The following is a 24556-nucleotide window of genomic DNA, read 5'->3' on the forward strand; positions in this document are numbered from 1 at the left end:
TTTCTGTGTCCCCTCACAATGCCAGGCATTCAGCTGGTGCTCAATAACTGCATTTGTGATTACAGAGACAGGGTAAGAGACCAGGCCAGGATGGAAGTGGCTGAAATGAGGTTCACAGCCCTCAGCTTTTCTGGAGCTTACCTTTTTTCCCCCCCTGCTGAGCTCTCCCCATGACCTGAGGAGTGGGTGAAAGCTGGTGAAAGGGCACTTGGAGGCGGGTCATATATTGTCTAAGCACTTTTATGAGTTCACTTCAGCCTGCAAGGCAAGGAGGACAACAAACCCCGCTGTCCCCCAGGTCTGAGAGTCCCAGCCACCTAAACGGTAAGTGAAAACACTGCCGAGCCAGCCCTCTGCAGAGCACGTCTTCTTTGTGTTAGAGGAGAGAGCTTCAAATGAAGGAGGCAGAGTGAGTTGTTAAGACACGAAATCCCAAAGGAAGAGACAGGTGGAGCAGCCAACACAGGAACGTTGGTGGGGGTGGTGGGTGAAGGGGGGGCGAGGGCAGGGGGCAGATCCGTGGGAGGGGCTGTCCCAGCCGGCCACTGCTCCATCCCGCACACCTGCACAAATCGCTGAGTCGCTGGCAGCCCGGCCCACCTGTCGGCTGAGAGGGGAGGAGAGAAGGGGACAGGAAGGGCGAGCGGAGGAGGAGAGAGAAAGCAGTTCAGAGAAACCCAGGGGCGGGGATTGCTACAGCCGTCACCGCCAGTGTGCGAGGCCCTGCGAGGTCCTAGGGAGGAAGCTGGGCCCAGAGGCCCACCCAGCTCTTCTCTCACGCTGAGGTCCGCAAGAAGTCCATAATGAGATTAAAGGATCACTTTGTAACATTAATTTTTTTTTATTAAGAAGACAAGATATTTTATAGTACTTCTTTTTTTTCATTTTTCATTTTTTTGTAAAAATGGTATACATGAACCAATACAAAATGTGAATGGGAACATATGGATATGAGTTTCTTACACTGTAACATTGTCCATGTACACCTTAAGAACAGAACTGGCCTAAAGGGAAAAATCAGACGTCGGTGTGACTAAAGAACAAGCTTATTTGGCATCAATTATACATCCTTCATTATTTTATATTCCTTAAAAAAACACAAAAAACAAGTTTGTTCTTTCTTCACTCTAAAAAAAGTGATCAACCTGTACAAAATAATACTCAACAATACATTTCAAACAGTGCACTGTATACTTAAGAAAAAATACATAAACCAATATACAACTAAAATCCATAATTTCCTGTTTTTGCTTTGTTTTATTACTTTTTTTTCCAATGTGTGGGGCCTACACTTTGCAATCTACCTGAGACGGAAAACACCAATCAAAACACATGAACCTGAGACATGTCAACATTGTAAGCCATAAAGTTACAGAAGGAACACTGCACTACTGTACACTTTTCAAAATAGAAAGATGGGAAGGTCCAAAAATGAGATGCCAATTTCATGAGCAATGCTAAGGTTTTTGTTTGTTTTTGTTTTTTCCCCCTAAAAAGAACTGGGGGGGGGGGGAAATAAAAATCTTCCAAGGACATGCTAAATGGCTCTCACCCTTTGATGTGGTTACGCTATGGTTAGAACAGTGCAAAGGGCTTGGGATAGAGCTGCACTTTAGAAAATTCATTGAAAAAGGATGTTGGTGGTGGCTTTTTGTCTTGGTTAAGTGCCTAGGGATAGGAGAGGGGTAAACAAAATGCTGCTCGATAATGGAATTTCTTTTACATACCAGTCCGTTCCCAAAAGGCCCCCATATTGCAATGGTTCTATCAAAGGTCAAAATAAAGACAAGAAAAATAAACACGCTTTCAAGTAACAAAGAGTTGACACTTTTTCCCCCTTAAATAAATCAGCGTAAGTTTTCCATATAATGTAACAAGAGTAAAAATGTACCTTGCAAAATCCGAAATTACTCACTGAAAATGTTATATAATATATATTTATATATATAGAGAGATCTATCTCTTTAGATGCCACCTTTCCACAGGGACTGCTATCTGGAGTCTGGAGCCTTACCAAAACTTACGGTAAGAGTTTAGTGTTCGTCCTTCAGGACTACTTCTAGATTTCCTAGATGTTTCAGTGAAAATCCCACATTTCTTTAAAAAAAATGGAAATGGTAACTTGACTCCTCTACCTTTCCCTAGGCTCTCCATCTAAGATTTGCTCAAGGTAACTTATTTTTAGTTGTTATGCTCTATGGCTGCCATCATGCGAGGATCAGTGATTTTTGGCAGATGGTTCTTAAGGCTGAGGAAAGAGGCCGAGGCTAGTGTATGAAAGGTAAAAAGATAAAAACACTCACATTTGAGTTTTGATTAAGTAACTGAAAATTCCTACATGCTGTTTTTCCACCTCTGCTCTGGCCTTTCGAGAACTGAGATCCACGGCAGACCAGTGTGAGAACAGCACCGGCCCTTCCTTTGTGCCTCCTGCCTTCGTCAAACCAAATCTGAAGGAATGAAAGTGTCACGCAGATTCGAGTTGGAAATCCCAGCATGACAAATATCTGTAATATACAGTACATGCAGGCCACACCCTACTGCCTTCCGAGCTGAGCACAAAGGGAAACGGAATGAAACCAAACCAAACCTGTCCCGTTCAGTCATTCACACACCACGCGGACTCGCTTTTTCCTACAAATTAGTGAGAAGTAAGGCCGATTGGGAAAGGTGGACGGAATCTTTTGGAACAGAAATAACCAGAGCAGAACAATCTCCCCCCTCCCCCTCTACTTCCCCTCCGGTGGCAACTCAAATTAGTCCACTTACTTAAAAGGAACAGACCTCACCTGTCGGGTCTGTTTAGGGCACTGGAAAAGGAGGAGCCCTTTATGCCCCAAACCTTTCTGTACAGTGTGGGGGAACTATACTGAGCCGTCTACAGGTACGGAAGTAAAGACAAATTCAATCTCATTGTGACACACCTCACTTGCAGATAACCCTGTACAGTAATGTAGTTCCACAGCAAACAGAACATTTTCTGAATCACAGTCTAATTTTCTAGTCTTCGCTGCTCTAAGTATTTGAAACATGGGCAGCAGCAAAGAGTTCTCATTGTTTGTTCACCCAAATCTTTACGACAACAGAGAAGAATGCATTATGGATACACTAAATTCTGAACTATGAAATCTAAACTGTGCTGGTTCTCCTTTTATGAAACTGAAGTTTGAACAGAAAGCAGTTATTTCAAAAACAAACAGAAAGGAAGTAAAAAAGAATAACAAAATGGGGGGAAAAGACTCCAAGGAATCCCAGCAGGCAAATTCCAAAATGGGGGATTTTGGAAACATTCCAAAAAATTTTGGGGGAAAAATAAATGTACACAAAGGTGAAAAAAAGAAAAAGAAACATAACAAACAAACAAAAAACAAGGCACAGAATTTTCTGTAATCTACCTAAACTAAATCCAAGTATCCAGGTTTGACTTGGCAGGAAGAAATAAAAATAAAAACCAACCAACCAACAAAAAAAGAGGTGTCAAACAGCAGAGTGTACTTTTCAAAGAACATTTTTCTTTTACACAGCAAATCCCAAGCCTTCCCAGTCTTGCACCTTTCCACCCATTCATAAAAAAACACACGAATTTCTCGCAAGTTCCAATATCACTGTCTCTTTATCATCTAAATAGGGCCAGCTGGACACCTCATTGAAACAAAAAGGCTGATCTAGATGAAGTACTCTTTCTTTTCTTCGGAGTTGTTCTGTCCTCCTTCTGCATTGATTATAGCTGTGTCTGCGTCTGCTGCGTCATCGGCTCCTTTGGCTTCATGAGTGAAGTATGTACCTGAAAGATGAAGGGGTAAAGCACCGTGACTGTCTGATGGCCTCTGTGCAAAGTGGTACAGAGATGGCAACTTGCTTTATGGCCATCATCAGCCGAAGTGGTGTGCAGGCAGCAGAGGGGAAAAAAACAATTGGAAGAAGAGAGGGAGGTGGGTAAGACAAATGGGGATCCGGGGGTTCCAAAGGCACCACTCCAACTGAACCGCTGCGATATAATTCAGCAAATGAGACATTAGAGCAGTGATTATGACCAGAGGATGTCAGCAGAAGAAGACGTGAGTGGGAGCTAAAAATGCAGAAAGCTGGAGAGCTGCTGACTAACGTATAAACAGTAAACACCCAGGACCAATGACCAGATATGTGCACATACATGGTTAAAGACCAAAGCAAGGAAGAGCAATTAGCCAATAAATGAATTAGGGCCCTGATGATGCTTCTGTTGTCATCGCAAATCGTTAATGTGACCAGTCTCCTGTCTTCGTGAGTCAGGACTGCCTATCTCTCAGTGAGAACGTGCTTGAACTTGCACAAAGTATGTGTGATTTTCTCATGCCTTCCATTTCAGAGTGGGGCTCCAGGAGGAGAAAAGAATTTTACGTGGCGACAGTGGTAGTCAAGGCTTGAGATCTGTGTCACTGAACCAGTGATTTTCTTTCATACTGTATTTCTAACCCGGACCCGGATTCATGGATTTGCTAATTGGCAACAAACAGAACGTTACAAGGTTGGTGGCACTCTCATCACCAAGTTCCAACAGTTTAAATGGAGAAAGACAAGGACTGCACCTCATTATATATAGGTGTATAGGTAGAGCTCACACTGTCCTCGCATAAGCAAAAAAGCCTCCTCCCATTATAGACCGTATTCTTAAGAAGTCTATTTAAATTAAAACAGGCTGACAGATTTGATAAGTTTTCAAGGTGACAAATCTGAGAAAGCAGGCAGCCCAGAGCTTTTCTCCTGCAGCCCTCTGTCCCCTGTGTCCCAGTCCTCCATAGCTGCTCAGACTTCTGCCCTGGTCGCTGCCTTCCTCATCTGGCTTTCAAGAGCTACATGCCCAGAGCCTGGCAGTTTTCGCCCCACACTGGCTACCTCCTGAGTGTGGGCAGAGGGTGAGCTCAGATAACTCAGAGTCCCAAACTGTTTTATGCTTGATACAGGCACTTAGTATCCTAAAGGCAGTTGTCAAGTACATTAGGCTCCATCACTACGCTCCAGAAATCTTCCCACCAACCCAAGTTCTAAAGTAAGGCAGTATGCAGGAGCCTAGAATACCAGGAAGTATGAAAACCTCCCAGGCTCACTGCACAGGGCTTGAGAAAAACATCTGAACGAAAAAACAAGGGCCAACAAGGAAAAGGACGCATAAATTGCCAAAGGGGGAGGAGAGGGTGAGAGCAGCAGGGGGCAGAGGGGAGGAGCCGCTGGGGCCCATGATTGCCCATCCAGACTGCACAGCTGAAAAGTGTGATGATTAATGGCAATTTAAATCAATTGCACCGATAATTTTGAAAATACATATTTATGTGGCTTTTAAGCCAAAGGAGTTCTTTGAACTTGGGCACACGAAACCCAGGAGGCATTCTTGCTGCTGTGACCAGATTACACGGAGTTCAGGGCCAGGGAGCGGGGCTGGCCCACCTGCCTTCCAGAGACAGTAGGTTATGGGGATGCTTTTCCCAGGTTTATCTTTTTGGGTTTCACACCGCACCTCACTCACCAGCCCTACGCTATACTCTGTAACTCTGTCCCCAGCTGTGGACTGTAGAAAAACCAACCTATAAAGGTTTATATTTAGAGAAAACCCCCATCAAGGAGTGCTCCTCATCAATTCCCGGAGTCCCAATCAGCCACTGCTAAGACTTCTGTTTTTTCCTCTCTCGGTCTCTGGAATGGAACAGGCCATGTGGCCACAGAACCCAAACCGCCTAGCAAGGGTGATGTTGTAAAGTCTCGAAACGCAGGGGCTGCGGTGGCATGAACCTCCTGCCCCCCCCCCCCCCCCCCCCGCAGGCTCGCTTACCTTTATGTCTGGCAAAGTAGCGGCCCAGAATGATGAGCAGGCACAGCATGGCGAACACCACCACGGCCACGACGCCGCCGATCACGGCGTGGTCCACCGCGCGGATGGAGCCTTCTTCACCTGCTCGGGAATCTGCGGGAATCAGAAGAGGAGGGGGATGTAGGGCTTATTACAAGCCACCAGAGGCCCTGGCGACACTGCCTCCAGGGTGAGAAGGGCACCTTCTTTTTTAAAGGACGAGTCAGAGAACAATCGAGGTGGATCAAGTTACGGGGGGAGGGGGAGATGGGGGTGGGGTGGGAGGGGGACTGGCTGAGCTGTCCAGTGCTGAATTGATCTCTTCTCCCCACCAGGCAATTTCATTATAGGCAGCAGAGGAGGGCAAATGCATGGGGAACAGGCTTAGGGAGGCAGGGAGGGAAGAAAGTGAGCCCTCCCCGTCCTGACCTACACTAAGCATTCACTCCATCTCTATCCAGTTGCCGATCTTAATTAAGGAGGCCAAGCCCACTATTTAAGAGCCTACAGATGTCCCGTGACTCACTCCTTCATAGGGATATTCCTAAGAGAAGGAGCTCAAAAGCAATGCTGCCTAGAGATCAAACAAGGATTATAAAACCAAAGACAAGTGACATGCCTGCTACATTTAGGATGTATGAGGGAGTAAGCCTCAATCTAAAACCTAAAAACCTATTTCAAAAACGACAGCAAGGAATAATTGTACATTGCCACAGACAGTTTTTATTTTATTTATTTAACACCTCGCGATGCAATTAATTTTCTTTTATAAGCATCACTCCCTCAGGATGTCTTCTTCCGACTGAGCAATGACATGTTTGGCTGCAGAACAACTCCAAAATGAACCTAGAATGAGCTATGGCGATGTAGAATGGACGTATGGCAGTGTAAACAATTTTAATTTAGGAATGTGGCTACATCACCCCTTGCTGAAATCCTAATGGCACCCGAGATTTATAATGTAGTAAAAAACAATTATTCTCCCGTTGATTAATACATTAACATTTTGGAATGGAAGCTAAACCATTGTCTTTTTTTTTTTTTATTGAGTCAAGTACGACACCTCCATTAAAATGATTTACTAGCTGTACCTTACAATTTAAGCACAGCAGCAACAGAAACGGTAAAAATCTTTTAACTTTACATGATTTGTGCAAGTCATATGTGAAGGATTTACCATTTAAATCTTTCAGTACAAGAAGCACATGGCCTATAAATCTGTCCGCCTTGCAGTTGCTGGACGCCTAAGAGAAATGCATTTCACCAGGAAGACTGAGAGTGCAAATTCAAGTCAATTTTTAAGAAAGATTTATCTCTGTCTCTCTCCAAAGAACAGAGCAAATCTCTGAAGCCTCCACCTCTAATAATATTTGAAGTTTATCGATCAAGTGTACAGATCCGTGACAGCTAAAGGTAATGGTGCTCTTTTGAGCCGAAACCTGATACAACGCTTTCAGCAGGAGGGCATGATTTACACTTTCTATCGATATTTCCAATTCTGCTCTGAGATTAAGTACTGAAGGATGTGGGGAAATAACTCGTGACTGAGGGGTCCATGGAAAGGGCTTTAATTAAAAGAGTTTAAATTAAAAAACAAAGTATTTAAAGTGTTTCATCAAGTTGCCTTTGAAAGACTCAAACCAAACTAAACCAAAACCAAAACCAAAACCAAAACCAACAACCCAAACAGAACCCAAACCCAAACAGGATGCCAAATCAGAGGCAGCAGCGGTCGCCAGGACACCCAGATGATGGGAGTTTAATTGGAGAATGGAGTGGGTTGGAGGCAGAGTGAGCTGCAGCCAATTAGCCTGCTCCGTGATGTGCGAGCCCCTCCAGCAACATGTCTAATAAGCTCAACTAGAAACGTGGAGAAGAGGAATCCCCCGCCCTGGCGCCAAAAGTGCTGCCGACTGCAGATGCTACACACTCCAGTCTTGGATGTCATCTCGACAAGGCAAAACTCAGCCATGGAAACTTTTTTGTTTCTTTTTAAAGACTGGTGCTCGTTGAAGGGGAGCACCCACTGTGGGATACCGCTGGACCCAGGGTCGGCTGGAGGAGAGGGCTTATCCACGGGAGATTCTCATCCCAAATGGACAAATTCAAAAGTGCTCCAGAGGGTGGGGGTGGGGGTGGAGGGGCAGAGGTAACAGAGAAGCCAGCAAGTGGTGTTTCCTCAGGGTGCTGTCAAAATAAGGAAGCTGATCTCTAATTGCTCTGAGTTTTAGATGCATTGAAAATCATGTCTTTCAACTAAGTCTGTGTCCCCGGATTGGGTGAAGAAGACAAAGTGATACTAGATATTGAAGAGATGGGAAAGTCGGGTACAAGAGGCAAGAGGCAAGAGGGGAAGAGGGGGCACATCCCAGGAAGATTGAAAGCAGAGGTGCTTTGAGAAGGTGTTCCAGGCACTGACTTTGCCCATTTGGGGGAAGGCACTCCCATGCCTACTGTTAAACAATTGCATCCTCCATGCCTAGGTACAGGAACACTCTAGAAGCCTAAGAAGAGAAAGCAAATATAAGATAAAAAAAACCTCATAGGGCATGTATCTGTGGGATTAATTTCTTGAGCCAAAACTATGACTTCTGCTTCCATGAACTTAAAGCTAAATATGCTCAGTGCTGCTAATTTTTTTTTTCCTACCCTAAGCCCAAATTAAACAGCTAGATTCTAGTTATCTTCCCCATCCTCAAGGACATACATATTTTACAGATACTTATTCATAATGGTAATCTTTCCAGCAATCTACTGATACCCACTTTGATCAGAAAGTTTACTACCACCACTTAATCACTGAGACATTTTTCTTGCCTTCAATTTCTACAGATGGACACAGAAGGTAACTGCTGTTTAATTTACTGGGAACACTGCCGGTTACAAACTCCTCCCTGCCAATTCCCATCGCCCCCCTCCTCACTCCCACCTCCTGGGTTTACTGCAGGAGGTACGAGGAGTTGGGCCTGCTTGCTAGCATCTCTGTCACGGTTTGCCTTTCTCTGTGACGAGCAGAGCTATTTTGAGACTCACCTCACTTCTCCCCTTTGTTTCCCCATGTGGGGTGTGTGGGTGAGTTGGCCCAAGAACTGGGGGAAGGGGAAAGCTCGTTACCTCCTACTGGACGAGAAGGGTCTCTGTGACCTGGGCATGCCTTGCTCATCATGATATGAAGGAACAGCACAAGGCAACTCACAGAGGCGAGGGGCTGCTGGAGTAGGATGCCAAGGGGAAGCGGAAGGAAATGAGGATGATCCAAAGGAGCTCCGCTCTGATAAAGCCCATCGGCTGCCTGACCTTTCCTCTGCTGTGCACAAGGTGGGCACCCTGGAGAGAGAACTCCTAAGTGAAACGCTTGGGCAAGTCTAGGCTTTCACCATCACCTGGAGGTCTTGCTCTTCTTAAGGTACAGACCCCTTCAGGCAGGGGCATGGACTGCTGGCTTTCCTGGGGACATCCTCTCGAGATTCCTGGCTCCCTTTCCTGAACCAGCCAGAGAAGGTGACCCGCTTCTAAATGAAAGATAAACGTGTGAACATAAAGACCCTATAAACACGCCCCAGCCTGAGGCACGTGGACAGCGCTCTGCAGGTGAGGAGGCATTGCTTTCTCGTGCTCGACTGAGCTTTGCCCCATCATCCTGAAAGGAGAAGCCGTGCTCCTGCTTGGTGTGAGCTTGCAGCATGAAGGTTCTTCCGACCGGGGAGCCCAGGCACGCCTGGGTAACACTGCCCAGCTGGAGTTAAGACTCTCACACAAATGATTTCACACGTGACCTCAAGCAAACTAGGCCGCTTTCCTGTCAGGAGTCTGATTTTTAGATGCACATTGCAGATGTCGGGAGGAGTTCGTTGTAGCTCATGCTACAATCCTTCCTGCCTGTATTGGTCTATCCTGTGGCCGTTTCTGTGGCTCTAAGTATGACCTAAGTTTCTTTAAGGACAGATAAATCACGAGCTGTTTAGTATTCGTGAGTTAGCTTTTCTTTTGGCAAAAAGCTGGAACAACTTGGCACCAGGTGAGAGTTTACGAGCTGCATGCAGAATGCTAAGTTGGCTACTATTGCTTGGGTCATAGCTCCAGCCACTCTGGGCTCATTTTAGCATTTTAGAAATTGCAAGGACAAAAAAATTTCAAAGAAACTCCCAAGTGTGATTCCCCAAACTGCTCACATTTCTTTACCTTGGGCCCGCTGACTTGGCCCCATCCATTCCTCGTGGGCAGTGTGAAGGAGGAGTTCTAAAGGCAGCAGTTCCCTAGGGCCTGACCAGAAAGGTGATTGCTAGTGCAACTTCAGTCACCACCCCTTTTCCTCTGGAAGACTCCTCTTTCTCTACTTGCTTTTACACTTCAATTTCTTGCCAGAGTCATCCTTAATGCAGCCACACTCTGTGTTAAGCAGGGCTCTGCAACAGATCCTGGTTTCTATGGCTACTTTACTACCTGGCATGAGACATGTAACATGCGAATGCCATAATCATGGATCTGTGCAAAGCCTAGAAGGCTCTGCTGCCAAAGGCAGAGATCCATGGGAAAGCACAGAATGGCCAGTATATCCTAGGCAAGCTCCTGGCAAAGAGGGCCTTTGGCAGGGGAAATCACAAGCAGAGACCTCCCTTTCTGCAGCAGACCCATCTTGGAGCTGGGGGCTGCACAGAGTCTGAGCGCAGTCCTTTTTCTGAAAGGACACTGTTTTCGACCTCTGACGCAGCTCAAGTGGATACAGTAGTGGGCAGTAAAAGAAGGCACAGGGTGTGACACCCATGAGAGGTGGCTTACTTCAACATTTTCAAAACATCCCTGGCTTAGGCAAGCACATTTAGCAAACTGGGGGAGAGCTATGCACTCTCCTTCCATGCACATAGCTGCACTTTTCATAGGTTATAAACTATCTTAGGTCTTGTCTTAAAAATTGGTACTTAGAACATGGGGAAGTTTTAATGATATTAGTTCTCCTACTTCTATTTATTGGGCAGTGCAATCTTCTGTAATTTTTGCCTCCATGGATGACCAGAGAAACGGAATTGTTGAATTTTGGCCACCCTTCTGTCATACAGTTTAGTTTTAGTCCCCTTCTTGGGCTGAGATCTTCCTGGGCAAGTCAATTTAATGAAACACTCTTAGAATAAGTGTTTATAATGGAAATGCTGCCTCCAGCTTCTGAGGGCTGTAGGGATTAGTCTGTTTCAGAGAAAGCTAAATGGTTATGATGTCATTTGCTACTTCTTACTCGAAAGGAGTAAAAAGCCTGGCAGTGGATTTTCCAAATCTGAGGAGAAAACAAAATCTAACCTCAAAAAAGAAAAACTGGGACCATCCGAAAAATGCTGCTATTCTTTCACATTGCCTATTGTAGCTCCTGTCTATGGCAACAAAAATAAGTGTGCATTTTAAAAAGCACAACTTTATTACTGAAGGGGAACAAACTGAATGGCATACGCTGACAAAATGCCACATTATTTGCTAATCCTAATATGTTATTCTTCTTTAAGATTTGCTTTTCTCAGCACCAATTCAATTATAGATGCTACAAATCCTTCTGACATTTAATTCCCTCTTGTCAGAGAGTAGTAAATGTATACAGTACATGCACAGCTTTCCCATTAAGATGTTAATATATATTGGAGCACACTCGCCTCTATGCAGCATAACCTTTCTTTTCAGTTTTCTTAGAAAGTGGGAGAGAAGGAATAAATGTAAGGCAAGAAAATCATGAGATTCCCACACAGCATCCCGGGCGTCTAGTGCTATTTTTCAGCTGCATTTAATTCTAGCAATGTAACTGCAACTACACTCACATTTCAAAGTAACTATGTTAAGCTACTTAAAGGAAAACTGCAGTGCTCATCATCGTGCCACCCAGAGCTCGATATGCGTTCAGTTAAATTAGAAGGACTGGGACTGCGCACAGATTTTGGCTGTCTCAGCGATCAGGGCTCGCTCAGAAGGCGGCCATGACTGTCACTGCCGACAGCTATCCTTGGAAACAGGCGCGAACAGGTGATGCAGAAAGTCAGGGCCTCTCCTGCATGGCCCAGCGGAGGTCTGGGTTAGAAGCGGGGCTTCAGTACTTTTCTGCGACCTCAGGCAGGTCACCCAGCCGCTGTGAGAGACTGAGCACTATCACAGATGTGTGTGTGCAGTGCTCTGAGACGTCAACGTGTTGCTGAATGTGAAAATGCCTATCTGGTTCAGGGCGTGGCAAAGCAGAGGTGCTAGATCAGTTTGCCAAATTGAAATCCACTGTATTAAAGCCCAAGGAAGGGCTGTGTTCTAGTTCTTAATTAGCTGAGGCAAGTAGTCATCAGCCCTTTGGGGGTGAGGGTGGTGCCGTGGACCCAGCATTGCCCAATATGGGAAGTTGCCCAGTAAACACTCACTGAGTTGAAGTCACCAGGGCTTCCATTCCATTTATGCGGAAGGGACACCCAGGGTAACTGATGGTCTTGCTTCCTCTGCGTGGCCAGGGTTTGTGAGTGTGGCAGCAGAAGGCCATTGAATCCAAGTTATGACACAAGTAAGCCATTTGAGGGTCAGGATATTTTAAAATGCATATTAATTAAATATAAGGACAAGCGTTTAGTTTTTCTTAATGTTGATTTTTTTCCTCCTCTCAAGTTAACTTGGTTTAGTTCATTTAACCAACAGTGGAAATGGTGCCAATGCAACAGGACACAAATCCTCCCAAGGCATTTAATATCACCGGAGAGACCAAAAGGCAGGCTTATGGATCCATTCTACTCAACTGATAATAAGGACTTGGAAGTGTGATGGCTTTTTCCCAGTTTAAGCAGCAGGAATACACTGAGGATGATACTGGTGTTTTCCCTAAAGGCTGTACACTGATAAAGAGGACAGAGTTGTAAAGTAATTCCAAACATATATTTCCCACTAAAATATCTCTCTGGAGAAAGATGCTTCAGTGGACCTCAGTTATTTGGGGGTGTGAGGAAGATGGATTAATGAATATTGGTAAAGTAACCCCAAAGCAGTGTCCAACCTGTAGAAGTGGAGTTCACACTTTGCATAGTGGCCTGCCTCCCTTTTGAATTGGGGGGGAAAGCTTCTATTTGCTGGTCTCCTTCCTCCCCTGAGGGGGAAAAGGTAACATGTTGGATTATGTGAAAGATCAGCAGTATGTGAAGTTCAAAGTCTCTTTGTGGGAAAGTCATGGAAAAGCTAGCATGGACCCAATACAACTTTTCAGTGTGCTGCCTTGTACTAAACATTTTACTTTACAACTAAGGGAGTCTACATGGTTTAACCTTTTCCAAACTATCACTTTCCTAGGGTACTTAGGACCATTTTAGGAGGAAACTGATCCCATATTTTAGGAGAGTCAATGGGGACAATGGGACTGAAAACATCAGAGTTGAGTCTTCATTGAAAGGAAAGGGCTTGACTTAATACTGGAAAAAAATCATTCCAGGTCAGTCAGCACATGGCTCTGTGGCCAATGGACCACTGAGGGTCTGCCTTGTCCTTCTTTATTCCCTGAAGGCACATGCGGTGTGGAAAGGAACAGCCATGAAAGGCCATCCCAGAGTGAAGGACACTGTGGATTTCACGGCAGAGGATGGCCACACTCAGCCCAAGGCCTCTATTTCATTGGTAGCAGAAACCCGTGTTCAAATCCTGACTCCTGTCTCCCAGGTAATTCCCTTAAGCTCTTGAGCCCATTTCCTCATTTCTAAAACTACCACCACTTCCCCAACAAAGCTTGCAGGATTTTCTGGAGAATCTGCCTGTGCCTGGGTCTTCCTGCCCCAGTGGCCTTCCCTGAAGAGCTCCGGCCCCCTATTACTCCCTTTCCTTTTATGCAGCTTTATTTTTTGTCACAGCACTTGTCACTGTCCAAAATTCCCTTGGGTTTTGAGTCTGTGTCCCCCACTAGAACACACCTCTGTGAGGGCAGGGCACAGCATGTGAAATGCACAGTAGCCCCAGCGCCTGGCTGCTCTTGTTCACTGCGGCACCCCTACCGCCCAGCCCAAGCCTGCACGCAAATGGAGCTCACAAATGTTTGTTGAATGAATATAGACTAAGTGGGATAAATGATACATGTGAAAGAGCTTTCTAAGCTCTTAAGCACTATACAAATACAAGCTAATACTACACTTTAGATTTATGGGCCACGAGCAGATCTTGAATGTGTCTACACAGCCTGATTGGTTTTTGTTTTATTATAATTATTGTGTAAAAAATTTTTTTTAAATTCTATCCAGGGAGATGAAGTAGCTTGCTTGCCAAATCTGGGCCACTCTCTATGTGGGGATCAGTAAGGAAAGAGTTTCCCAAAATGCTACATTGATTGACAGTTTCTTATATTTCAACAAATTCAGCCAGGCTTTTAGGATACTCACGGCTGCCAGATGGCCACATATCTCACCCCAGAACTGATAGTCTGGAATCGAAGCCTTTTAAGTGTTTCCATTATCTAAATTTAGACGAAATGTCGAGCCCGTATTTGTAATCCATTTAGGGCACTATAGTTGGTTCACCTAGATTGCACTTTAATATCTAGGCAAAGTTACCAAAGCCATTTTAGAATTTTCCCTCCACCCATACTCTTCTGTGGTTTGTGAGGGAGATGTAGGATTCTTCCAGATTACTCTCTGGTTCATAGGGCAAGAGCTGAAAGCACATTTTGGGGAAGCATGACAGCTCTGGAATTTCTTGTCAGTGCCTTTGCTTCCAAAGTAGAAGACGGACGGATGGCTTTGTGCTAGAAGGCCATTCTCTGGCACTGTGTGTTTACCACCACACTCCACTCAACAGGCCCCAAAGGCCCTTCCATTGCTGAAGGGAAGGGCAGTTGGAGATATTTTTTAAAAAGTTTTAAAAGAGAGAGATAAATATGCTTAAAGCCATTCTATTCCACATGGATGGCCATAACCACCAGCTGTCACCAGGAAACAGTAGATGTAATTGATAAAGCAATTCAAAACTCCTGTGGATCCATCATCAATAAAGTTAACACCCAAAAAGTAAAAGAAAGGTCCAAAGTAGAACTGGATAAGCTCCCCAGGTCTGCCAGTAAGTAAATCACTGAACTATACACAGTTTTGGGTTTTTTTAAATGCAGATTAAAGAGGAGGATCAGCTGGGCAACTTGCTTTGCTGGGTGAGGATGAAGCACCATATGTTGCTTATGAAAACGTTATTAACTGAGGTAGCACTATTGAGTAGGGGGAGGGGGAGAAGAGAGGATGAAGAGAGAATAGACCGTCATTATTTAGAAGGAAATTTGGTATATAACATTCATCTGAATTACAGAAAGGATGAAATTTCTACCCAGATGCAGCAGGGAATGGGTGGTAATATTATTCATTACCACAGTTTAGCGTTAAATGTGCAACACCTACACTAATTTATTGATGGACTATTTAAGACGGGAGTTAACCTGTTTGTCTTGTTTTATAATTGAATTCAGTCTCTAGGCTACAGAAATTTGAGAAGTTCATCCTTTCTCAATCAATATGCTCCCCTTCAGTGACCCATTTCAAGACAGCTTCATAAAAAATAATGTATTTTGTTTTAATAAATTTAAACACTATGACAGCTGCTCAATTTTTATCGGTTGTTTTTTTTCCCTTCAGATGTCTCTGCTGCCGGGGAAGCCAAGCTCACAATCAATAGTAATTGATTAATCAGCATCCCCTTTGAACAAAGGTGCTAATCAGTTTTTGATTAGTTCATCAACCCAGATGCAAAGGCAGCCCAGGCCAGCCGGGTAGTTCGTCAGGGTTCTACAGGACTTAACGGCTTCGAAGCAGTGAACCGCTGCAGACTTCCTGGAGGCAGGTGTGTGTGTGGCTGGGGGGGGGGGGGGGCAACTCAATTATTAATTTAACTGGATTATTATGAACACAAATAGTTGCTGGTTTATAGTCCCTGACTTGGGGGTGACTGTTAGGACTGCAGCAAGGTTGCCTATGACATGGTGTAGAGCTGAGAGACCCGCACGATTCCTAACTGATGCTGGTAGAAGTGGATGGCTGATGTAGTCACATTTTCCTAAAGAGTAAGAACATTCCTTTTCCATGTCTCGGGGATCCTTATCTGGCTTACCTGCCAACAGGGATTAGGACCAACCCAGCCCACGAGAATTCTGTCCTTTCTTAGTAACTTCTTGTCAAGATCCAATTGCCCAGGGCCACTGTGTCAGGGTCTTTTTATTTAGGGTCAGTATCAGAACCGAGACCATCTGCAACCAGGAATGCTAGCAGAAATTATGTACTTTCAGCATTACATTGTAAGTAGGGAGGACTTATCTACTCTTAGTAAAGAAAACCAGGCTAACGTTTATGCAACTTCTCTAAATATACCACAAATAAGAGTGAGGCAAAAACAAAACAGCCACTCCCTTGGTGGGTTGGCTATCTTTCTTGCTCTCTATCCTCCCACACAGTTATCTAAGTTCTTTGGGATCTGGAATTCATTTATTCATCCAGACATATCTGTTGAGTGCTTCCCACATGACAGGCACTGGGCAGACAGCAGTGAACAAGAGCAAGCCATGTGGCCTTGCAGAGCCCTGTGGCCTTGCAGAGCTCATGCTCTGGAGAAAGCCAAGAGCCAAGCCAAACCCAGGCCACGCTGTCCAACAGAAAGAGTGCAAGGTTTGACAGAAGCACACAGTAGGCAATAAATCTATTGAGTTCTGAAAGACATACGCCCTTAAGCTCTGTACCTCCACAGCCAATTACTCACAGGAGCTGCAATACGGAACCTTCCTTTCCCACAGGCTAGAGTAAGCATGCCCAATTCTATGCCTTAGTCTCTATCGCAGTGCCAAGGAAGGGGCCTTGATTACTGATTTATTCAGAAATGACTGATGAAAATATTTAGGAAGCTGTAGCTGTTTGGCAGAGAAGTCCCACAACATCATGGGAGCTCATATAATTGCTTAGCCCTGACCACTTTAAATCTCCTCCCTCCCTCCTTTTTAGGATATGCTTCTTATTCTGGATTAGTAACACCCAAATCCTGGAAACAAGCATGAAAACTACTTTTGCAAGAGCTCAGTGTGCTGTGAAAAAGGTCTGAGGGGGATAATTAGTTTACATCATGGTGTGTGACAAAACAACTGCCCCATCCCCCCTTCTTCCCTGCCCCTTCCCACCCCTACTTCTATGATAAAGATGACATGACTTTTCTGGTCTGTTCCACAGAAGTAGATGGTCAATGTGATTTTTCTTTTTTTTTAACAGATCTTGTCACATAATCCAATATCCTTAAACTGCTTTGCAACACAACAAAATTTCTCCTGAACCATTATATATTTAGGATGTGAAAATTATTTGAAGTCACTGAACATTAATAGAGTGGGTTGGGTACAACCTCAAATTAACTTTCCCTCCACTGTACTGATAGCACTGGCCCCAATGAGAAATATAAATACCACGACCATGGGGTAGAGAAGTGGGTAGGCAGGGAGGAAGAAAGAGCATTAGTGGAAAATGTGTTTCTCTTTAGCCTGAAAATCCACAATTTCTAACTGATTGCTCAGCAAACCAAGTGGCCATTTTGCAGACACGGACAGAGCACCCCCAGGTTGGACACTGCAGTGCCTTACCTAATGACTAGCCCTTACCTGAGAGGTCCTCACTGTCCAGTTCTTCTGCGGAATTGGGCAACTGAGTAAGGCCTTACAAGTAAAAACAAATCGTTTTTCTTTCCATTCCTCGAGGGACATAAACAAAACACTTAAGAACTGTGGATGAATCTCTTAAAAGACATGAGCCAAATCTCTTGCTATCACTCTCTCTTTTTTTTTTTTTTGGATAGCTTGAATGTATCAAACCATAAGAACATTTCTCCAATCATTTAATTTCATTGTTGCTATACAATCGAGGCAGAAAGATTCCTCAGTCTCCACTGTTCAAATCACATGAAACATGAAGGTGAATGTTTAAAGTCACTCATTCATAACAGCATGCGGAAAGAAAAAAGAAAAGCCTGATTGTTAGCTGTCGATGCTGATATAGCTCTTTAATACAAATGTATTTAGATGTTACATACTGACGTATGTAAGTTTTATTTCACATTTTACTGTAAATTGAAATCCTTTGCCAATATTGACAAATATAGTTCATTACCAATTTATGATTATCTTGGATTACATATTTCAAAATGGCACAACATCTGTTAACTGCAGATTGCAGGTTATGCCTTCATCGGAAAATCTGATTCGCAAAATGATCTTTTAAAAAAGAGAACTTCGTAAATCAATGGAATTCCTGAAAAAAAAAAACACACAACAACCCTCAAAGCTGAAAAAGCAGTTAGGTCAGGAGATAATCAAGGGGGGCTTGAGGTGACTCTGTTCATATCCCCACCAGCTGGCCAGCTGTGATGGCTCTTAGCTAGCTCAGACTGGAATTCAAAGGAGTGAGGAGGGAGTTGATGAACAATGGGAGGCTCAGCCAGGAGATGATTCCTCCTGCTTTGTTGGCAGGCTGATCCTTTAGCGAGGTTTATTAAACAACACAAAAAAGTTAAGACAATCAAGGACGCCTTTACTTGTTCTTGAACTGTTCCGCTCAAAGTCCCATCTGATGGTCCTCAGGTTCTCCAATTTGCACAACGGGTGCTCAGACTTCTCTAACGAGACTTGGGACTTTTGTAGGTATTTGTGGACCTGTTAAACTGCAAGTCTCTGAAGGGAAGAGCATGTCTTGTTTAGGATTTCGTTTTTCCCTTCTCCTATGGCCAAGCCCAAAGTGTATTGTAAGTATTTGCGGAATTAATGATTTATAAATAATGCTCAGTAAATGACCAACCAGAGCACAAAAGCAACCAAAATAAATGCTCTGGAAACAAATAATGTCAAACTGAGCATACCACTTAAAAAACACAATTTAACCAAAATGATCAAGTGCAAATGGTCACTAAAAACTTGGATTTTGTAAGTTGCTTAATAAAGATATTGATTTACTATTGGTAACCAGGGTTGCTTTTGAGAAAGGAAGATGTCAATTCATCAACTTGTGAGGAAGAATTTCCTTCACTACCCCTGGATGCCAATATTCCAGGGCAGTTGTCAATTAAAAATGGGAGGATTTCAAGCCCATTATACTACTCCCAAACTATAGATTTAGGCAACCCAAGGGAAAATGGTGAGTAATGCAATGAATTATAGAAGCAACCGAGTATGGATGATAGCCATTTGTTCTGAAATCTGATTGGTTGAAAGTATTCTTATTTCTAATTGGCTTTATCCATTGTATAAAGACTGATGAATGCAATTATTTGAATAATTGTTATAAATGGGCAACATAAAGTACTTCTCTGTAGTTAATTATGAATTTGCAGTTCTCAGAAGGCTAATCCCTCACTTACACGTGGCCCCATGACTATCAAAGCATTCTGCATACATGCTTGGTGCCACTGAATCACATTGAACAAGGATGTTCCAAGTAGGCAGCTTTACTGCTGAAGGTTTTGTTTGCTTTGGGCGGGCGTAAGAAAACTAATTGAAAAAATAAAGACAAATGAGTTTATGAAAGATCACTGATACTCAAAGTTTCCCATTAAAAAAGCAACAGACAGTTGATACACACCTCATTAAGGATGAAACTGTCGTTTTTAACGGCATAAAGTTTAAAATAGACCGAATCATCTGGAATCTACTGCTTGGATTACACTCTAAAGTGGGAAGCCATTGAGGATAGTGGCATTAAATTTGTTTTTGCACTACTATTGTGTTTTATGAACCTACTGTGCTCTACCGTAGCACGATCATTTCTGGAAAAACATTAAGAAGAGTTTACTGAAACCCTGGGTGTACAACTGAGGATAAGCAGGAAAGTTTACCTCCTGAAATTGCTTTTGCTTAGGTATATTTCTTTCATGTTAAAAACTATACACCTCTTGTTTTCTCAAAGAAAAAGACAAAGATGCATCTTATGAAGCAGAGAATATTCTTCAAAGGGAAACTTCACAATGTAAGAATAAGTGGGAAATTATCTCTTGTTTTTTCTCTTTAAACTTTCCTATCATCCATTAAAATCCTTTTTTCTCTTTGCTTCTAATTAAAATGTATTCTTTAAATTTTGTTAAACAGATGAAAGTTTATTTTTCATCCACATGGGATATTTTTAAACAATCAATAAAATCCTAAGCTGAAAACATGGTAATTTAATATATGCACTGTTAAGGGTGTCTTCAGCAAAGACGTGTACTTCGTGTCTTCTTGGCGGTACAATGTACTATAACATACCCTAAGCCTTCTCACAAACTGCTTCTGCAGTTGTTATTCCTCCTTTTCAATGGATATCCCTGGCTTCTAAAAGTGGTTATGTGGCAATTTTAAAGCCAGTTCAGGAAAACTTCAGAAAATTGGGGAAGGATAAGAAATCCTGGAGACATTTAAATAAATTCAAGGTCAAGGTCAAGCAAAATTTAAATGTTGATAGATTCACAGTACATCAGGGTATCATTTTTTTTTTTCCAGAAAATTTCAAAAACGAATGATCAAATAAAGCCCACTGGCCCTCGTACCATTCCCAAGATGAAAAACAAAGTAGGCGATGGGCTCTCTCTTACCTAGGCGGCTTACGTTTGATCACTTGGCCATATTATGGAAACTGTTACTTCCATGAGTTCAGACGCCCGGGTAGTTTTAATCTAAAAGCTCAGTCATCCTGTTCTTCCTGCTTTGTCAGCTTTTGTGGAGAGTTTTTCCCTTCTTCCCATTAGCAGAAATTCGGTTCACACCGTTAAACAGTAGCACATTGTTTCCAAACTGCATATCAAGGCTGAAACACAATCTTCAGGTCCTGCAGCCATTCATAAACCTCTTTAGCTTTGTTCTTGGGTAGAACACACAATGTCTGCAGAGTCCCTTGACTGAATGACAGCCTTTGAATGCCATTGTTACGGACTCAGACAGAGAGATGGGCATAGAGGCACACACACAGATGGCGGACGTAGCGGTTGTAATAATGCGCACTGCTGGCCATTTTTCTTTAAAATGGGCTGAAGGATTCCCCATGATTGAATATAAAATAATGTGAGAGAGTGTCATGTGCTTTTAGAACTCTATCACGGCTTGTACTACTTATAAAAGAAGTCAGGGAAAGGGAGATTCAGGGGACCAAAGGGCAGCAGTCTAGGGTGTGAGCACGGACCTGGCCCAGGCCAAATATTTTAGAATCAAAACTGAAAATGAAAAATTATTATTCGGAGGGGTTCCCAGTTTGAGTCTTCCCATGACTGCATACTGAATTTAAAACTATTTAAAAACTGATTTGGAATATAACAATTCATGAGACCATCAGCCCCTAAGGTATCAAGAGGTGGAAAGCAAAAGGGCAGGTAGACTGGAAAACAATAAAATAGCAGAGAGATGGAGCTGGAGCTAGAGCTAGATGGAGAGAGAGAGAGACAGAGCCCCTCGAAGCCCGAGGAGGCCAGCTGGCTGCAGTGCAGCAGAAGCACAAGCACTATTCCAGACCGCGGCATGCTGTCACCCAGACCCTCACACGGGGAGGAGGGTGGGGCAAAGGGAGAAGAGGGCACACAGGGCAGAAGAACAAGGCACAAGACACTTAGAGAAGCGCCCACATTGAAACGAACAGACTAAAACAAACCATCACACGCGCCCACACATCAATGATCAGAATAACGACAATATCATCCGTGCTTTAAGTCACTCATGCATTTCTGCCATCAATTTCAGACCATGTGGTATCGGGATCTGGCAGAGTGGTTTTTTGTGTGGTTTTTTTTTTTGCATTGCTCAACATGCACACACAACACAGGATTCTTCCTGTCCAGGCCTTAAGGATGAGCTCCAAAAACATAAATGCTCAAGAACCTTATTCAAAAAGAAGATCGCTTGTGTCACACCTATACTAAAAATCCCATTCTTACGCTCACATTAATCTTTACTTTCAATTAGATCCTTAAAAACACATTGTAGCTTCTGGTTTGGTTTCTTTTTGGAGAAAATCCATTTGATTTTGAATCATGCCCATGCATTTCTAACCTTCCAATACATGCTTATTCCAATCAGATATTGGTAAGAACAAACGGTCAACATACATAAACTGGTATATTTCATACACACTCTAGCAACACAAGCTTGAATAAAATATTTTAATGAGTCTTCAAAGGGAAAGCTTTTTAATAATTACTTATTTTTTTTCTTTCTTATAAAAGAAAAGAGAAATCTGGAAGGAAATCCAAAATGAAAAAATTTAAGACCATGAAATGGTCACAATTGCCTAGTCTAATATGTCTTGTCATTTAAGTTGCCAAGTTATCCCAACCACTGCACATTTTCCTAGGCCCAGATCACCATAGTGAACATCTCGAGATTCTTCTTAAATGAATCCAAGTCAGATGGTTGCTGCACTAAAGAACTTGGACTTGCAGCCACAATTCACGCAAACAAAATTAGTTCTATCTCTTCATCTCTTTGGAATTCTGACCCCCAGCTCTGTAATTTACACCATATTCTATTACCACCATTTTCCATCCTGGCAACTGAACTGTTAGAATTTTTTCTCTTCTGTCAAGTAAATTTCTAGATATTACTTTGGCTTTCATTAAAGCTTTTTTTGCTGTAGGGCTAGAGAGTCTGCTGTTCAAATAGTGGTGGGGGTCCTTTGGGAGGCTGCTATGGGGGCTTTTGGAAAGTGAGAGAATGTATTTATAAATCAGCCTTCTCTCCTCTGCTGCTAATCGTCCAGTTTAAAGTATGGGAATATGGGGCTATTCTTCCCTTTTAATTTACAAAATTTCTCAGCTCTAGCTGTTGATATCTTTCTCATGCACTGCCAGCCAGTAAAATCCTCCTGAGGCCTCACTGGCTTGGACACTGTCCCCTCATCATTAAGACAGTGGTTGCTTCTCATGGGACACAAGCACTTCGGTTCCCTGAGGCGGGAATGCTATAAAGTCCTGTTCCGAGTGTCTCCGGATTACATCACAAGAGATCACCTCCCCTTTCTCTCTCTGATCAAAATCAGTGTCTTAAAATCAGGACTGACCCTAAAGTTCACTTTATATTTTTCAAAGCAGGGAACAAATTTCCTACGTTAAATACCCCATCCAACTCTGAGGCCTGCATTCCTCAGAGTTACATAAGACTGTGGATTTTTTTGAAAGGACCTAGAACGGAGAACTCCGGAGTTGTAGGAGATGAAGGACCAATGTTTCTTCGCTGATCTACAGGATTTAGGAATCTTATGCTTACATTTGACCCTGTAGTTAATTATATACAGGAAGCTCAGAACTTAAGAGTATCTTAAAAAGAACAGAACAAGATCTCTTGAACTACATTAAAATGACCATAACGCTCTGAGAATAATCGATAAAAGTCAGGAAGTACTCAATTAATGATGGAACTTACAAATAACCAAGCTTAATGGAGTGAAATGCCTGAGATGTAGCAAGCATTATGGGGCATTACTTTCGAAAGTGAAAGTTTTATACTTAATTGATTTCTCATGACTGTCAGTGCACCTGGCCTTTTAACTTATTTTATCTACTTTTTCCTCTGTGGGAATGTCAGGAGAGGGCAGGGGTGAGGGGAGAGTGGGGTGGGGAGGGATAATATATTGCTCCATATCTCGGACCCCTCATCTCAAAGTCCAGATATGGGGATGATCTGCCAAGCATCAAGGCCTGGCCTTCAAGGCTAGCTCACACAGGGGTTGTTCGTGCAGAGATTTCCAACTGTAAGTCCTCCAGTAAGTCTGTGCTAGGGAGAGATGTTTCTCTGAAGTTGAATTAACAGTGCAGGGTTGGGTGATCACTGCTTGTTATTTAAATTTTTAACCCTGCACAGCATGCAAAGTGACTTAAGTAGGCCCTTTACCAAATAATTCCCTTGGCTTCAATGAATAAAATTCAACCCATTTTTCAACAAACATATCTTTCTCTAAGCACAATATGGCCAGGGTGAGAGCTGAGCTGAGCTAACTCAAAAAGTAATACACAGGTAAAATTTTCTGTGTTTTCTAATTTTCTGATTGGAGAGACCTAGAGAAGTTAATCGACTTGTTACAACCTCCTAAGTGAAGAATGAAATTGGGAAAAGGAGACCACATTTCCTGATGTCCCCTCTGGAACTTTACCCACTCAGTTTTTATCATCTTTTGGTTAAAATCCTAACTTTTTAGTATTTTGCCTACAAGATATCTGTACACAAACGATTTTTTAAAAAGCCCCAGTTAACACTGTTTTAAAAGTTATTTGTGGCCTCCTTCTTGGTTGGGAGATCTTTCCTGACAAACGTTAATATGAACTTACATGAAAACATTGAGACTGAGGCTCAAACGGTGAGAGGCTGCGAGGATAAATAATGAAAGGCATGACTCCTCTTCCGCATTGCCACCTCATTCGTTCGTATGGGAAATCTTGCTCCCCAACCTACCTACCCTTCAGCCTCCTCTACCACGTAACATAAATGACTGCTCTGCAAAATGTACCTCAGTCAAAGCCTCAAAGTGAAAGCAATTGGGCATTTAAATCGGGTCCTCCGGCTTTTAGGCAAATGGGCGGTTTTCTTGCAGTCCCATGTGTTTCAGTGTTTCGTGGGGTTTGGTCAATTAAGGAGGACCATGTGCAACTTCAGCTCATGCCACTCCAGCCGAGGAGGAGGCGGCCTCGTCCCAGAGAGCGACAAAGGGCTGGTGAACTCACAACAGAAATGACAAGACCCGACATCCTTTCAAGCCTCAAAAATTACGGTCTATTTATGAGGTCGGTCTACTTGGA

At 43.2% G+C, this 24556-nt stretch overlaps 1 protein-coding gene across 9 annotated transcripts in view; it reads right to left on the reverse strand.

Annotated features, from left to right (window-relative positions):
• Window positions 1-817: 817 nt before the first annotated feature.
• Window positions 818-24556, reverse strand: part of CADM1 (cell adhesion molecule 1) — a 330101-nt gene continuing 306362 nt past the window's right edge. For 5 of the 9 annotated variants that reach the window (XM_004465984.3, XM_023591011.2, XM_004465981.3 and 2 more), the window contains 2 exons: window positions 5807-5938; window positions 818-3784 (listed from right to left, as the gene is read on the reverse strand). In XM_004465984.3, coding sequence (XP_004466041.1) covers window positions 3666-3784; window positions 5807-5938 — 251 coding nt within the window. In that variant the 3' untranslated portion in view covers window positions 818-3665. Of the gene's footprint in view, window positions 3785-5806; window positions 5939-17420; window positions 17475-24556 lie in introns of all 9 variants that reach the window. The other 4 variants (XM_004465982.3, XM_004465980.3, XM_058289341.1 and 1 more) reach the window with 1 other exon arrangement.

The sequence above is a fragment of the Dasypus novemcinctus genome, chromosome 27 (genome assembly GCF_030445035.2).
Source record: "Dasypus novemcinctus isolate mDasNov1 chromosome 27, mDasNov1.1.hap2, whole genome shotgun sequence".
Classification (NCBI taxonomy): domain Eukaryota; kingdom Metazoa; phylum Chordata; class Mammalia; order Cingulata; family Dasypodidae; genus Dasypus; species Dasypus novemcinctus.